At 38.8% G+C, this 17,679-nt stretch overlaps 1 protein-coding gene across 4 annotated transcripts in view; it reads right to left on the reverse strand.

Moving 5' to 3' along the window:
• Positions 1 to 17,679, reverse strand: part of gas2a (growth arrest-specific 2a) — a 170,569-nt gene that overhangs the window by 76,820 nt on the left and 76,070 nt on the right. For all 4 annotated transcript variants that reach the window (XM_073049729.1, XM_073049728.1, XM_073049730.1 and 1 more), the window contains 2 exons: positions 13,597 to 13,738; positions 5,549 to 5,612 (listed from right to left, as the gene is read on the reverse strand). In XM_073049729.1, coding sequence (XP_072905830.1) covers positions 5,549 to 5,612; positions 13,597 to 13,738 — 206 coding nt within the window. The remainder of the gene's footprint in view (positions 1 to 5,548; positions 5,613 to 13,596; positions 13,739 to 17,679) is intronic.

The following is a 17,679-nucleotide window of genomic DNA, read 5'->3' on the forward strand; positions in this document are numbered from 1 at the left end:
GTGCAGCGCACGTCCACCTTCCTCGGCGTCTTCTTCCCGACTCCCCTGAAAAGACCGTGAAACCCCCGCTCCCAGACCCACAAGACAAAATAACATTCCCCATTGGTCAACAAATGAATATAATCCCAATATCAGCAAGTCTAAAGCTAAACAACTGCGAGAGAAAGCACTTACCATACAAAGAAGCATTCCTACTCTTAACAAAACAAAGAAGCCATTTTGATTAACATACACAGCACATTGTACATAAGTTTACAAAGGGATCTAGACCAGTGAGGAACAGAGGGACTTAGGGGTGCAGATAACACAATTCCTGAAAATGGAGACACAGGTAGACAGGGTGGTAAAGAAGGTGTTTGGCATACTTGCCTTCATTATTCAGAGCACTGGGTGCAGAGTTGGAAGTTATGTTACAGCTATACAAGATGTTAATGAAACCATATTTGGTTTACTTTCCTAAGTTATTGTTCGTTTTATATGTGTTACATGTACTGCTGTCTTTACACCCTGGTCCGAAGAAATGTATTGTTTGGTTATATACCTGTATATAGTTAAATGACAATAAACTTGAATCATGTGCATGGTTCTGGTTGCCTGACTATAAGCATGTCATTCAGTTGGAAAAGATACAGGAAAGATTTACAAAGGTATTACTGGAACTTAAGAGTTTGGGCTAGAAGGATAGGCTGGAACTTTTTCCTATGGAGCATAGGAAGCTGAGGGGTGAAGCTATAAAGGCTTATAAAATCATGAGCAACGTAGATAAGGTGGGCAGTATCAGATTTTTTTCCAAGGTAGTGAGTTTAAAACTAGAAAGTATAGGTTTAGTGAGAAGGAAAGTATTTTAAAAGGATCAAAGGGGCAATAATTTCCACACAGAAGGTTGTGGGTATGTGGAACAAGTTTATAGAAAGTGGCAGAGGTGGATAAATCACAACCTTTAAAAATATTTAGAGAGGTTAATGGATAGGAAGGGTTTAGAGGGACATAGGACAAAATTTGAGGAAAGGGACAAGTTCAACGAGGTAACTTGTCTGGTATGGCCGAGTAAGGCTCAAGGGCCTGTTCCCGTACTGTTTAACACTATGATGCTATGACTATGACTCTCAAACATTCACAGGACACTATGTCAGCTGGCTTAGTTAGAAGGCATGTCTCAGCAACCAGCAAAATATTTTGCATGTTATGGGTAAGGCCTGTTATGACTACATCACACATTCAAGTTATGGCAAAACATGTATAGGTTAGGCAATATAACCACATAAACATATGAATTAGCAGAATTATTGGATTACTCAGCTCCTGATATCTGTTCCAAGGAACTAGTAACTTTGGGTGCCACAGTAGGATTGCGGTTTGCACAACACTATTACAGCTTGGAGTGTTAGAGTTTGGAGTTCAATTCTAACATTATCTGGAAGGAGCCTGTACATCCTCTCCATGGAATGTGTGGGTTTTCTCCTGGTTCTCTGGGGTTTCCTTCCAAAATCCAAAGATGTATCGGTTGCTAAGTTAATTGATCACTGTAAATTGTCCTGTGATTAGGCTAGGGTTGAACTAGGAGTTGTTGGGACAGTGTGACTCAAAGACCCAGAAGGGCCTACTCCATGTTGTATCTCTAAATGAAACATAAATAGAAAATATGTGCCTGACCACCAGAGGAATAAAATGTGCCTGGGCTTCTGAACCCATGCAAGTCTCTCATTAGTACTAATTCTGATTTTAAAGAGTTTATTTTAAAAGCTGATATAGACAAAGAATGGTTTAAGATAATTTGAATTAACATCTCTGTCCCAGCCTCCCTCCCCCCCCCCCACCCTCTGATTATTTGTGATTGATGAATTCGCAAATAAAGTTAATATCGTGAAGGACTGTTTTTTTAATCTGGTTGTTAAAGTGTGAACAAGCTGGCTTTTGAAGAAAAAACTGTAACTGTTATGTACTTGTAAATGGGCTGGAGCATTATCTTTAGAGTTATGTGAGATTTCACAGAAGGGTAACTGCTAGATCCTCTATTATATAATCTTTTTCCTCACAGAACGCCAATGGCTACAGCAATAGTTTAACCCACTGAGCAACACTACTCGAGGGACTTCTGTTATGCAGCACAAATGTTGCAGTCTACTCACAACAGGATATTGACTTCTGACCTTCCCTCAACAAGTATCACCCTCAATCTTTTCCTTATTGTTGGAATACTAATCCCTTTAAGTTGTGTTTTCTAAATTCCTTAGCAAATTTTTACTACCTAAATTGCACTAGGAAAGAGGGAACTTTTTCCATAAATTAACAGTGAACATGGGCAGCACTCCACTAATCATGAAATCCAGGACATTAATGTGCACTTGTCCCTTTCTTCTAAAATTACAAACAGATGATAACTGTGCAGTTATTTAGAATGTGTTATAATGCCAAAATTTTAGTTGATGTCCTGTTAATATATTCCAAAGTACTTTCTAATCCAATGTAAACTTGAGTCACAAAGGCAAGCTCTTTGTTTGTTTGCTATTTCTCATAATCTATTTTAACAAAGATTATAATTTTATATGCTTATTAGCTACAAATCTGTTTCAGAAAAGATATAATCAACTTCAAAATATAAAGAATATAAGGAACCTTCATTTGAAATATATTCAAAACTTTAAATGCAAATATTCACATATATAACATAGGCTTGTTTAGCAAGCAATCCATCTAACAATTATCTGATAGATATATAGTATTAAATAATCTGTTGATAATTTTACTTTTTTTTTTGCAGTGTAGTTATGTACGCTATGTCTGTCCTGGAGTGAATAATTTAACTCATCCCTTTGTTGGAACTCCATCATCACAAGGGTTGCCAGCAGTTCAAAATGAGGCAATGAACACCATCATGCCCATATCACTTAGAACTAACTTTGGACAAATATGTTTCCACTTTAGTCGCTTACAGTGTTTCTCTTAAAGTTACCAGATTAGTTTTAAATCATGATAGCATCTTGTATATGCAAAAATAGCAACAAATTTACATAAAGGGAACACCTAAATTCAAAATCCAGATAAAGATGGAACTTAAATTTAAGTCCTCTGACTGTGACTTCAATGATCTAATGCTATAAAAATTTAATAAATAATATTTAAATATCTGAAGCATTAAGTCATTTCAAGAACAAATCAGGTATTTATATCATGTTGATGATTAACGTGACACAGATCACAATTCCTCCAGATACTGGGCAACTCTGCTGAGTAGTGAATAAAAGATATGCAAGGTATTATTGAACTCACTTTTCACAGTTTATTTTTAGAGTGCATATTAGAATTGGATAACTTTTCTTAGCAAGTAACTAGTGGGTAAACTTCCCAGCAGATTTAAACAAATGAGCATACTGATGCACCATCAATAACTCTCTGAGACGTGAGGCGAGATATCGGCTTTTATTGACTGGAAGAAAGAACAAGCAGCAATTGACCACCATGCTACATCCTGGAGACTGAGGGCAGGGCTCAGACCCCAATCGCCTTTATACCGGGGTCTGTGGGAGGAGCCACAGGAGCAGTCAGCGGGGGGGGGGGGGGGGGCGTATCCAGACAGGTATATGTAGTTCACCACACATACATTACTGAATTAATTCTAAACTGTTGGAAAGTTTCTGGCTGAAATTCAAGATTCAAGATCAGGCCAGCTGCAGCTCCCGTTGTCATTGGTGAAGGAGGAATTCAAGGTGGCAAAGTGTAGAGTTGTGTTAACACTGAGGAGCTCTGACAACGAGGTAATAAATTAAGTAGGAGTCACAACAAGCTGAAAGTGGGGTCATAGACCAGGCAGTGAGCTCTCTGCAACTGAGAGACATCATCAGCAATCCATGCCTGGGACGACAAGGCCTCAGCCCTTCACAGTTCCAACAATAGGGGAGCGCAAGTGTAAGTGACCATAGGCAGCAAATGGTCCAGAGAGAGGTACAGAACCACAAGGATGAAACACAGTGGAGCTGGGTCACAGGGCACCTGGACAAAATGGGATCTTCACACGTGCAAGATCACTTGAGCAGAGCTCTGGAGGTTGGAGCCCTTCCGCATTTCTTTTCTTCTGCAGTCCATGTATGACAGTCACCCTACATCATCACAGCTGTATACATGAGGGCTGGGAGAGGACCCTAACTGCAAGCTTTGTGGTCAGCAGGGTTCACTGGCACACATACTGCCAGGATACAAAACAGCTTTCACACAAGGATGGCATAGCTGGCACCACGACAAGGTGCAGCTCTCCCTTGCTGACACATTGGAGCAGGAGAGGTGTAAAAAGAGACCAGTCGGCAGAGAGGCAAACAGGGAAGTCACTTTCATCAAGGAGAGGATCATGCCAGTCATATCAAAGAGGCCTAAATCCAATCTGCTGCAAATTGCCAAATCGTGGGAGATGAGGGTCGATGTGGGGAGGAAGCTGCAGTTCCCAGAGGTTGTGCAATCCACACTTTGACCAGACATCATACTGTGGTCCACTGAAGGCAAAAAAATCATCCTGGTGGAGCTCACAGTAGCATGGGAGGAAGGATACGAGGAGGACCATGAGAGGAAGGCCCTGAAGTACCAGTCCTTAGTCCAGGAGTGCAGGGACAAAGGATAGCAGACGTGGCTATTCCCCATAGAGGTCGGCTGTAGAGGGTTCCCATCAAGGTCAGCATAGAGGCTGCTGTCTGTGCTGGCCCTTAATAAAAAGAGAAAGAACCAAGCAGCTTGCAGGATGGGGGAGGAAGCAGAAAGATCCTCTTGCTGGATATGGAGCTGGCGAGAGGAGTTGTGCTGAAAGTCAGCAGCAGATGGGCAGTGACTTGGCCACCACTACTGACCTGCCAACTGGAGAGTGTAGTGGTTAAGGGTAGAAACACTCTAAGAAGGTTGGGCAGCACCTGACTACATCTGCCCCTGGCCAAAGGCTACAGTTACCTCATCAGGTAACTAAAGAGAGCATCCTGCATATGATGCAAGCAAATGTCATTTCCAGAACACAAGTGTAAAGGAGAACAAAATAATTGTTATTCCAGATTTAATGCAGTACAAAAAAAATCATAAAATAAAGAACACAAATATAAAAAAACATAACAAATAGAAATACATCAGATAGTTTATATACATAGATTAATTGTATGTCCAACAAGTGACTGTATATGTAGTGACTGACAGGAAATGATGAAGTAGTGGTGGTGGGCGATGTGAAGGGGTGGATTGTTTGAGGTGTTCATCAGCCTTACTGCTTGGGGATAGTAACTGTTTTTGTATTTTGGGAAATGTTTTCCCAATCTGCTGCAAGAAAATAATCCCTTCCATTTTTCTTCCTTGTGATTACTTCCTGTGACTCTCATAGTAACTGAGCCACATCACTGCACAATGAACTCCTATTTAAAGTGCCCACAAGATGTTGCAGAAAACAATCTTGAGCATCACATTTCTTTTTACTATTTACTGTACTTTGGTAGATGCTGACAGAAAGTATTAACTTACCTAGTTGATAATATGAATATAATCCATATTTAGATCTAAAGAAAGCAGAAAATTTTAATTTTACCTGGAAGCTATTCTCCCCAGTTCCAGCAAACACAGGCACACTTCTCTGGGCTGCTTATGAAGTACTGTAAACACAGGACATGAAGAACAGTTATGATTTCATAACAGGTATTAAATGAAGCACTTTATGAAAGATATACATCCTTCAGATAATTATAAAATATTTCATTTAATGTCTTCTGGTATTTCATTCTTTTGAGAGAATCATGTTTATGCCATTTATTTGAAATTTGTGGCTAGAAGCTTTGCTGTTTATTAAATTCATTGTATTTTCTCTCTTGTAGGTTGTATATTTTCAATTTACACTTTAAATGAATTTATGAAAATGTATTTAATCTATTTTCTCATATGTATCAAAGTTAACAGAATTAATAATATACATTGTCAATATAAATGCTCCTTTAAGATCATGCAACTGAGGTACAATTAGAACAAAGGGCCAGATTTCCATGGTAAAGGATTTCCTATGATGACATAACTGCTGAGATAAGCCAATTTTTAATTTTTTTTTATTGAGCCAAATTATAGTTATGAATAAATTTCATAGAAGTCAAGATTGGAGATGACAGATAGAGAGAGAAAAAATAATGATAGGCCCAGATGGAAGAATAAATAAGGGACATTCTTTCGCAGCAAGTTGAAACAGCTCGGGGAGTGGGGGGGGGGGGGGGGGAGTTGTGAGACATTTAAAGTAAATGGTAAATGGGTTATAGGGAAGATGAGAAAAAGCACATGGCCAAAATGGTGGCTTCTGAGCATACAGGAGGGCAGCAATCAACACTCTGTCTGCAGTTTCCTTCATACTCACTGGAAGGATAAGAAAATCAATGTTAAGTGTCCTCTGTCAGCCCAATATCCTCAGAATAGAGGCTCTAGCCACAAAGGTAGTCAGGAGGAGCAGGCTAAACAAGAGTACTCTGAGGTCTATCATGGACAAAAGAAAAGATCCAAGGATCTGCTCAAAACCTCCACCAGGGGAAAAAATACAAAATCTCTACTGATCCTTGGCAATCTCTGGCCCAATACCATTCAAAATGAGGGTAGTACAGTACTGAGAACCTTGAGGCCATTCATTGACAGCACATAGAGGTGGAAGGACTGACCAGCTAGAATCAGAATCAGGCTCATTATCACTGACATATGTCATGAAATTTATTGTTCCATGGAAGCAGTACAATGCAATACTATAAATTACAATAACTATATATAAAAATAAGTAGTGCAAAAAGGGAGCAAAAAATAGTGAGGTAGTGTTCATGGATTCATTGTCCATTCAGAAATCTGATGGCGGAGGAGAAAAAGCTGTTACTAAAACATTGAGTGTGTGTTGTCAGGTCCTTCTGCACCTCCTCTCTGATGACACTAATGAGAAGAGGGTATGTCCTGGAATGGGGAGTCTTTAATGATGGATGCCACCTTTTGAAGATGTTCTTAAAACTGGGGAAGCTACAGAAGTGCCAATAATAGAGCTGGCTGGGTTTACAACCCTCTGCAGTGGTTTCTCTGTACCAAATGGTAATGCAACCAGTTAGAATGCTCTCCACAGTAAATCTGTAGAAATTTTCTAGTCTTGGTGACATACCAAATCTCCTCAGACTCCTAAAGAAATATAGCCACTAGTGCACCTTCTTCATAATTGCATCAATATGTTGGCCTAGGATAGACCTTCAAAGATGTTGACACCCAGGAATTCGAGACTGCTTATTCTTTCCACTGCTGTCTCTTCAATGAGAACTGGTGTGTGTTCCCTTGACTTCCCCTTCCTGAAGTCCACAATTATTTCCTTGACCTTACTGACACTGAGTGCAAGGTTGCTGATGTTTCACTATTTAACCAACTAATCTACCTTACTTCTGTATGCCACTGAGATTCCTCCAATAACAATTGTGTCATCAGCAAATTTATAGATGGTGTTTGAGCTGGGCCTAGCCATACAGTCATGGATGTTGAGGTGGTAGAGGAGCAGGCTAGTACTCATCCTTGAGGTGCACTGGTGTCTACTGTCAGTGAGGAGGAGATTTAATTTCTGATCCGCTCTGACTATGGTATCCCAATGAGGAAGTCAAAGATCCATTTGCAGAGGGAGATGTAGGTTTTGAAGCCTATTGATAAGTACTGGTGTTGAACACTGAGCTTTTATCAGTAAACAGCAGTCTAACATAAGTATTGCCATTGACTATGTGGTCCAAGGCCAAGAGGAGAGCCAGCATCCACAGTAGATCTATTGTGACAGAAGGCTAATTGCATGGGTTCAGGACCTTGCTTAGGAAGGAGTTAGTTCTAGCCAATGCCAACCTCTCAAAGCACTTCATCGAAGTAGATAGGAGTGCAACTGGGAAGATCATTGTTTGAAAAAGGATGGAATGAGCAATTACAGGCTAGACATAGACAAGTTATCACAAAAATTCAGAGGATAATACGATCTGAATCCAATACCAGAGTTGTTAATTTAATGGTAAGGAAGAAAGACATAGGTTGCAGGAAGGCGTTAATGCACTGGTTAGTGGGAGACAATCATGTCAAGCCAGAAATATGTGAAATAATACATCTGGGAAAGGCAAAGATAGATAATACATAACGATAGAATATTGAGTGTGAGGAAGGATGGAAGGACCTTTGGATTGGATTTCCATAAATCGTTAAAGGTAACAGGGCAAGCAGATAAGATAGTTACGTAGTAAAGGAGATAGTTGTCTTTATCACATAACATATGCCATATAAAGCAGGCAGTTCATGTTTATACACTCCAATAGAGCATTAATTCCTTTCAAGTCAGTGTATTAAAAAAATGGGACAGTAAAAGAAACGATACAAAGAAGATTTACAGTTTACATATATAGAGAGACTGGCTCAACTTCTCCCGCTACACACATGACTGTGTGGCTAAGCATAGTTCAAATCCCTTTTATAAATTCACAAGAGGGTATCACCATTGTTAGTAAAATCTCAGGTGGCAACAATGCAGCTTACGGAGTGAGATACAGAGATTGTTTAGTTAATGATGTCATATTTACAACCTTGCACAGCATCAACAAGACTAAGGGACTGATTTTCATCTCCAGGAAAACACATGGAAGTCCTCATCAAGGGGTCAGTGGTGGAAAGCGTGACCAGCCTTAAATTCCTGAGAGTCAACATCTCTGAGCATCTTTCCTGGCCCCAGCACATTCATGTAATCACAAAGAAGGCATGCCACAGGTATACTTTATTAGGAGTCTGAGGAGATTTGGTATGACAGCAAAGATTCTTGTAAATTTCTATAGATATTTGTTGGAAAGCATTCTAAACTGGCTGTATCTGAGCCTGAAATGAAGACTCAAAAGCACAGGATCGCAAGAGGCTGCAGAGGGTGTAGAATCAGCCAGCTCCATCATGGGGACAGCCTTCCACAGCAAAGGGCATCTTAAGAAGGCAGCATTAGGAAAGAGGCACAGTAGTACAGTGGTTTACACTACTAGTGATCACCGACTGGGGTTCAATTCCTGTCACTGTCTGCAAGAGCTCGCATATTCTCTCTCTGACAATGTGGGTTTCCTCCAAGCACTCTGGTTTCTACTGACATTCCAAAAATGTACAGTTAGGGCTTGTGAGTTGTGGGTGCTTTGTTGATGCTGGAAGCGTGGCAACATGTGGACTACCCCCAGCATATCTCAAATGATGATGCAAATAACATATGTTTCGATGTATAATTGACAGAGAGTATAAAGATAATCTTCTATTTTAATATATTAAGAAAGACTATCATCATCCAGTATATATCCTCTTCTCATAACTACCAACAAAGAGGAGGTACAGGATTCTGATGACAATGATTCAGGAAAAAAAATTTTCCCTTCAGTCTTCAGATTTCTGAAAGGCCTATGAGCCCATGAACACTACCGTATCTTGCACAATTTATTTTGTAATTTAGAGTAATTTTATGTCTTTGCAATGTACTGCTGCCACAAAACAAATTTTACATCATATAAGACAGTGATGGTGAACCTGATTCTGATACCCTTTTCTATGACCAAGCCAATTTTGTATATAATTTACTAGCTTGCTGTAAAATCAATGTGATTTAACCTTCTGGACCTGCCTAGTATGAAAGATGTACTAAAAGATGTCGAAAGTTGTACTAAAGTCCACGCTTGCAATATCTTTTGTCCTAACCTCATCAGTCATTTTCACCAACTCGTTGAAAAACTCAAATTTTAGAGTCAGGATTTCTGCTGCACAAAGCCATGCAGTCTATCCTACATGTCCATGCTTTTCCAAATGGGAGTAAAGCCTGTTCCAAGGAATTCTCTCCAATAATTTCCCTACCTCTGACACAAGATTTGAGATGAATAAAATTAGAAATAGCCTAGATAGGGCAATAAATGACATACTAGCTTGACAGTGAAGTCAAATAAAGTGGCAGATTTAATTTGCAGGATTGGTAAAGGCATTATAAGGAAGAGAAATCAGTCAGAATGATGGAGCCCAAAATTAGCAGTCTAAGCGGGGAATGAAGGTAGCCTTCACCAGCTTTTACAAGTGCCTGACCAAGCACTGGAAACACTAATCACCAGAGCTGTGGATCAAGATCAGGCCAGCATAATTAATCTGAATGTGTTTTTTTTTCTGGCACAGGCATATGTCAAATTACTTTCTTCTGTAAACTTCAATGATTTTCAATTTTTACAGCAACTCACTCTGATAGTGTGGCTAGGCATAGCTCAAATACCATCTATGAACTTGTTGATGATACAATCATTGTTGGCAGAATCGCAGATAGAGACAAGAGGGCATACAGCAGCGAGCTATACCAACTAGTGGTGTGGTGTTGCAGCAACAACCATGCACTCAATGTCAGTAAGACAGAGGAGCTGATTATGGACTTCAGGAAGGGTAAGATGAAGGAACACATACCAATCCTCATAGAGTGATCAGAAGTGGAGAGAGTGAGCAGTTTCAAGTTCTTGGGTGTCAAAATCTCTGAGAACCTAACCTGGTCCCAACATATCGATGCAGCTATAAAGAAGGCAAGACAGCAACTATACTTCGTTAGTAGTTTGAATAGATTTGTTATGTCAACAAAAACACTCAAAAACTTCTATAAATGGACTGTGGCAGGCTGCATCACTGTCTGGTATGGGGGGTGGGGGGGGGGGGGGGGAGCTGCTGAACAGGACCGAAGGAAGCTGCAGAGGGTCGTAAATTTAGTCAGGTACATCTTGGGTACTAGCCTACAAAGTACCCAGGACATCTTCAAGGAGCAGTGTCTCAGAAAGGCAGCAACCATTATTAAGGACCCCCAGCACCCAAAGCATGTCAATTCCTCATCATTACTATCAGGTAGGTGGTACAGAAGCCTGAAAGCACACACTTAGCGATTCAGGAACAGCTTTTTCCCCTCTGCTTAAATGGACATTGAACTCGTGAACACTATCTCAGTTTTTTTAATATATATCTGTTTTTATACCATTTTTTATCTATTCAATATACATATACTGAAATTGATTTACTTATTTATTTATTCTTCTATATTATGTATTGCATTGAACTGCTACTGCTAAGTTAACAAATTGCACGAGACATGGCAGCGATAATAAACCTGATTCCGATTCTAAAATACATTCAATGAAATCATCAATATGCTGTGGTTGTTAACAAGATATTGTAAAATCCTCATTTTAAAGATATCATAAATGAGTGGTAATGTGATTCGAGATCCCATGGCTTCACAACTTTGAATGCAAATTTGCAGAAAATAGCTAATAGTGATAGAGCTACTTTAAACATTGGTAAAGGTTTCGCTGAATCGGCACAAAATATAGATAAAACAGCAAAGTGTTAAAAGTACTGTGACTACTTATACACAAACCTTGTATTGAAAATTACCATCATGTCTGAATGATGCAGTACTTTGAATGCAAATTTCAGGGAAATTCCAGCCTTTTTGCTGTGAAACTGTAATTTCTCAGAATCATTACATGGGAGAGATCAATAAGATGTGAAGAGTGTGAAGGAAACAACATTTCTTCCAGTCATCCTGCAGAGTGGATTTTTTTTTTATATGACAGCTGCTTTTAGGACTAGTACAATCTCAGAGTAATGGGGCTGTAGCTTCTTTACATCAGTTTAAAAGAAAGTGGCATCAAGCTAATTTTAAGCTACTTTTGATAGTCCAAAAACAAGAATTAGAGCTGTAGAGTTATACACTATCGAAACAGACCCTTCAGGCCAACTCACCCATTATGACCAAGGTGCCTTTCTGAGGTATTCAATAGGTGATACTGATGTGGTTCATATTTTACTGGACAAAGATCTATTGCCTCAGGGGTGAGCCTCTAGATAAATCCCAAGGGAGCAGACACCAGAGTGATGGGTACCTGGGCTGAAATAACCTTGCCTTAATTTTAAATGGCAATTTACTTGTTACTGCTATCTAAGCCACATCCACATCGAAATGCAATAGTTCTAATTTCTATTCGATTTTGACCAACCTAATTTACTGAGGGTTTCTAATATAGACACAAGGCCACTTCGTGGCATTAGTCAAGAGGCGAGGACTGTTTCAGGTAGTACTCTGAAAGATAGACAATCCTATGACAAATTTTTCAGGCATTCCCAGAGCACAGGATATTAATCCGGCAAATTGGGCATGGTAAATTTACTTTATGTCTTTAAAATGGACACAACAGAGTCCAATTTCTACCCTGTGGTGTTTCAGAATGGATTTATTTGTTCTGTGCCTTTTAAAATCAGTTGACTTAATATCTGTAGGTGTATGACTGAATTCCTTGAGAGGAATGTTAGTCACTGCACAGATCATAAATACAACAAGATCACAATATTTTTGTTTAAAGAAATTACATAAATGAATAAACACAAAATTACTTTATATATTTTAAGTTGTCTTTATAATATTTATCATCTTTACTATTACACAGAACCACTCCAATCATCTAAATAAATTAATTAATGGGATATTTCAATGTGCCTAGCTAGGAGGGAACCAAATTAGTCAAATAATCCTGATTTTTGATCCACAATTCACTAATGTTTTACAGAACAACCAAATTCACCATTAATCTGAAAATATATTTCAATGTTCAAAAAACTTAATTAAAAGTAGTAACAAAAAGATATATTACAGTTTAACTGCATCTAAGTTATGAATAAATTGAGAAATTTGAATCAATTTTCTACTTAATCCAAATACTTTAAATTGACTCATTGCAAGTTAAAAGGTGAGAATTAAATCTTTTATTAATTTCTAATCAAAGAGCATCTTTAACTAAAAATGCAATCCAAAAAAGACTATCATTGCTGAATTCCAAAACTTTAACACACACATTTGTTTCACATGCACTGATGAAAAACAGTGATATGAATGTATTATACATAGAAACTGACAATAAGTAGTGATTCATGAATAAAATTATTACCGAGTTCAATTGAAAGACAATTACAACACTGAGGATACAATCTTATGATATCACAGACAGCACGCTAACACTGACTGAGGTGGAACCTTAATAACAATTTCTGCTTCAGCTCTTCTTTGTCATGCAATGAAGAAGGTTCCTCCCACTGGTGGCACATCCTAAAAAAGCAATATTTGAGCCAATAGTGTGAAAAGCATAGACAGTCATCTTTGATAACATTTCTCTGGAGATCACCAACAGCTTTATTTTGCATTAAAGAATCTTAGAAAGAAATAGCGATAAGTATGTCAAGCTGTCAGTTGAAAATCATTGTGCAAAACAGTGCCATTAATACACAGAAAGTGCATATCAGTTACATGAAAGATCAGCACCACAGTCAGTTTTTGTCAAGTGACCTTTTGTCTTTTTCAGAAAGGAGGTCACTCAACTGTATACAAAGGCTCATTTATTCCCCAGACAGCATAGATAGAGCATTCATGAAAATAAATAGGGCTTTTCAAAATCAAGTTAGGGTACCAATACAACCTAAAAGATAAAGCTCAAAAAGTACATATCCTCCTAATATTTTCTTCAAATTTTTCTATGATTGCTAATTCCCAAACAATATAATATGTAAACATATTTGACTACATACCCAAACCTTCAGATTCAAAAAGGCACGTATCATCTACCCCTACTTCCCTACACCAGGCGAGGAAGTTTGCAGTGTTGTCACGAGCAAAGAAAGAACCCGAAGGAGCATTAGCTTTGCAAGGAATCTTCTTCAGGAGCAGACTCTGTGAATACAAACATGATATTAGCTTGGTGGAGAAGGTAGCATATAGTGTTTAACCATCTTTATCTTGCTTTTTGCTTCAACTTTTTTTCATTATGAATTGCTATATTCACATTAATTATGGGACTTGCTCACATTGACCTTGTGGCAAGGTGTAGGCATTCAGAATCTGAAGTCTCCCATTTCTAACAAGTTACTTCATAGCAAAATAAAAATAAACTGACATTTAATTTTTCAGGAAACAGACATATGGCATCCAAAATAATACTTAAACAAAGACCAACAAAAACAAATTTCAGAATAAAATATTATATATGTTAAAGATTAGCTGTATTAGTTATATGTACATTGAAACATACAATGAAATGCATTACTTGCATCAAATCAATCAGCGAGAATCATGCTGGGCAGCCTGCAATTGTCGTCACACATCCACCACCAACATAACATACCCACAGCTCACTAATCTAACCATAAATCTTTGAAACGTGGGAGGAAATCCACAGGGTCATGGAGAAAATGTACAAATTCCTTATAGGTAGCGATGAGAATTGAAACCCAATCGATGATCACTGGCGCCATAAAGTGATGCACTGACCACTGGGCTATCGTGCTGCACTTTACTTTAATTCTATTATAGAGAGGTGATTTTATTTTGGGAAAGGGGGAGTGTGATACCTTCACATGGAGTTTGCAGTAGTTGAAGTCGGCAGCCATCAGCACCTTCTCAAGAGCAACAAAACGCTGATCTTGCTAATGAAAGCCAGACCCTGAACACGATTGATAAGTATTTTCAACAAGGTATTGACTTCCTTGATTTTCCTGGAAAGCCTAGTCTTCATGTTTTATCTCAAACCTGTGACATTGTGGGCTGAATGAGAATTCTGTAGTCTTTTGGTTGGTTGTATCAGTATAATTCAGAAAACTACTCAATCAATATGTTTCTTAAATATTTTCACTCCTTTTCCAGTATTTATTCTTCAATTTATTTCAAAAAGAGAGCCAGTTTTATCAAAATAAAATTTATATTGTGGGCTTATGGAAGTAATGTCTATGGAGGAAGTGAGAAAGATTATAGTATACATATTTTGTTTTTATGGAGTAAGACAACAAAAGAAGCATTAGGACAAAAAAAATTGCTGAAGATAAAAATCACATGATGAGAGATCACAATCCAAAAGCTTGGAAAGAAAAATCCTATCAAATGTGATGACAGTCATGAGAGAATTAAACAGATTGAGCCGAAGAATTCTGGACCCTGTCTACTGCCTGGACTCTTCACAATGATCTCCACTTACTCGTACTTAAATTTTCTGATGTGGAAGGCCAAATAAACTGACCCCTCACACCAAAGGGTCATACCATAATGTGGAGAGGGTTCTGTGCTGTGGAAATGTCACAGTGCTTCATATCCTGAGGCCCTGCCCCTAGAAACCACAAGAGCCTTTGATAAATTCTTTCCTGTCAAAGTTTTTTGTACAGTTTGTAAATGTCTGCAATAGTTAAAGATGATTAACACTATTCTAAATATCATAAATAAAAAGTAAAAAAAGATAAGTTTAATTCAAAAATACATTAAAATATTAAATAATTAAAAAGACTAAAAAGTCAGCTATCAACATGCATTTGACCTTTCTTATGTGGGTTGGCAAGTCTGTTCAACTGAATAGGGCATTGTTCCTTTGCCAGTTTTCCCTAGTGCAAAACTGAAGATGAGATACAAACTGCAGACTCCATTTAGCACATTACTGGCCTGATTTGGAATAAGTAGGGAGTGCAGTGATGGAAAGGGTAAAATGACATCTGACCTCCAACTCATTTCAGACCTCCATATTTCACTGCTCAGCCATAGAAATGTGAGAAATGCAGACTCCCAAAGACCGAGAGCCCGCAGTTCCCTTTTGAACAGGCAGCTGACTGTCAACTCAGTTCACCCCCATGACTTTCTTACGTTACATGCACAATACCATGCCATATGCTGTACTCTGTATCCCTTATTCTATATGAAAGAGGAGACTGCAAGCACTATTATCCTGTACAAATGAATCAAAACAAATTTCAATGCAAAAATTCCTAGGACAAACTTTTTAATAAACTGGACAGAAAGAAACATTCAGTAATTTTAACTGAAAAACTACAAAGGCCTGTCAAATACTGTATACTGTATCTTTGAAGATCAATGTGATTCTAAGGTATTTAACTAATGCCCCATTATTTTTTTTTTGATGCCGTGGTATTTGCCACTGATAGGAACTCATTCAGTTACTTTTTCAACCACTGCAGTAAATCTGCTTCACCACAGGAATCAGTAATTTGCACAGATTTTTGACGAATTGGTGAAAATGACAAAGCTCCTTTTATTTAGCATAAATCTATGCTTGGATGGCTTCTGCTAGTGGCCTCCTTTTTCCTTTAATCAATAGAGTTAAAATATTTTGACCACAAAGTTGAATAGGGAGTTAACATTGGCATGTGGCAAAGGTAATGTCGCAATAGTTATGGGGGATTTCAACATGCAGGTGAACTGGGAGAATCAGGTTGGTGCTGGACCACAGGATAGGGAGTTTGTAGAGTGCCTATGGGATGCATTCTTGGAACAGCTTGTATGAGAGCCGACCAGGGACAAGACTATTCTGGATTTAGTGTTATGTAATGAACAGGATTTGATAAGCGATCTTGCAGTAAAGGAGCCATTAGGAGGTAGTGATCATAATATGATAAGTTTTTATCTGCAATTTGAGAAGGATAAGGGCAGCTCGGAGGTGTCAGTGTTGCAGATGAACAGGGGAAACTATGGAGCCATGAGGGAGGAGCTGGCCAAAGTTGACTGGATGGATAGCCTAGCAGAAAAGACAGTGGAACAGCAATGGCAGGTATTCTTGGGAATAATGCACAAGGTGCAAAATCAGTTCATCCCCCAGAGAAGGAAGGATTCAAAGGGGGGAAAGGGGCCACAGTGGTTGACAAAGGAAGTCAGAGATTGCATAGCATTAAAAAAAACTAAGTATGACAGAGCTAAGGGGGAGTGGGAGGACAGATGATTGGGAAGTTTTTAAGGAACAACAGAACTTAACTAAAAAGGCAATACGGGGAGAAAAAATGAGGTACGAAAGCAAGCTAGCCAGGAATATAAAGGAAGATAGCAAAAGCTTTTTTAGGTATGTGAAGAGAAAGAAGATAGTTAAGAACAATGTTGGGCCCTTGAAGAATGAATTGGGTGAAATTGTTATGGGAAACAGGGAAATGGCAGAAGAATTTAATGAGTATTTTAGATCTGTTTTCACTAAGGAAGACACAAGCAATCTCCCAGATGTATGGATGGGCCAAGGACATAGGGTAACAGAGGAAATGAAACAGATTGACATTAGGAAGGAAACGGTGATGAGTAGACTGATGGGACTGAAGGCTGACAAATCCCCAGGTCCAGATGGTCTGCACCCTAGGGTACTAAAGGAGGTGGCCCTAGAAATTGTGGATGCATTGGTAATCATTTTCCAATGTTCCTTAGATTCAGGATCAGTTCCTGAGGATTGGAGAATGGCTAATGTTATCCCACTTTTTAAGAAAGGAGGGAGGGAGAAAACAGAGAACTATCGACCTGTCAGCCTGACATCGGTGGTGGGGAAGATGCTAGAGTCCATTATTAAGGATGAAATAGTGGCATATCTAGATAGCAGTGATAGGATTGGGCCGAGCCAGCATGGATTTACCAAGGGTAAATCATGCTTGACTAATCTGTTGGAGTTTTTCGGGGATGTAACCAGGAAGTTAGATGGGGGAGATCCAGTGGATGTAGTGTACCTCGATTTTCAGAAGGCATTTGATAAGGTCCCACATAGGAGATTGGTGGGTAAAATCGAAGCTCAGGGCATCGGGGGGAAGACATTGACATGGATAGAAATCTGGTTGGCAGATAGAAAGCAAAGGGTAGCGGTGAATGGG

Source organism: Hemitrygon akajei, chromosome 6 (genome assembly GCF_048418815.1).
Source record: "Hemitrygon akajei chromosome 6, sHemAka1.3, whole genome shotgun sequence".
Taxonomy (NCBI): Eukaryota; Metazoa; Chordata; class Chondrichthyes; order Myliobatiformes; family Dasyatidae; genus Hemitrygon; species Hemitrygon akajei.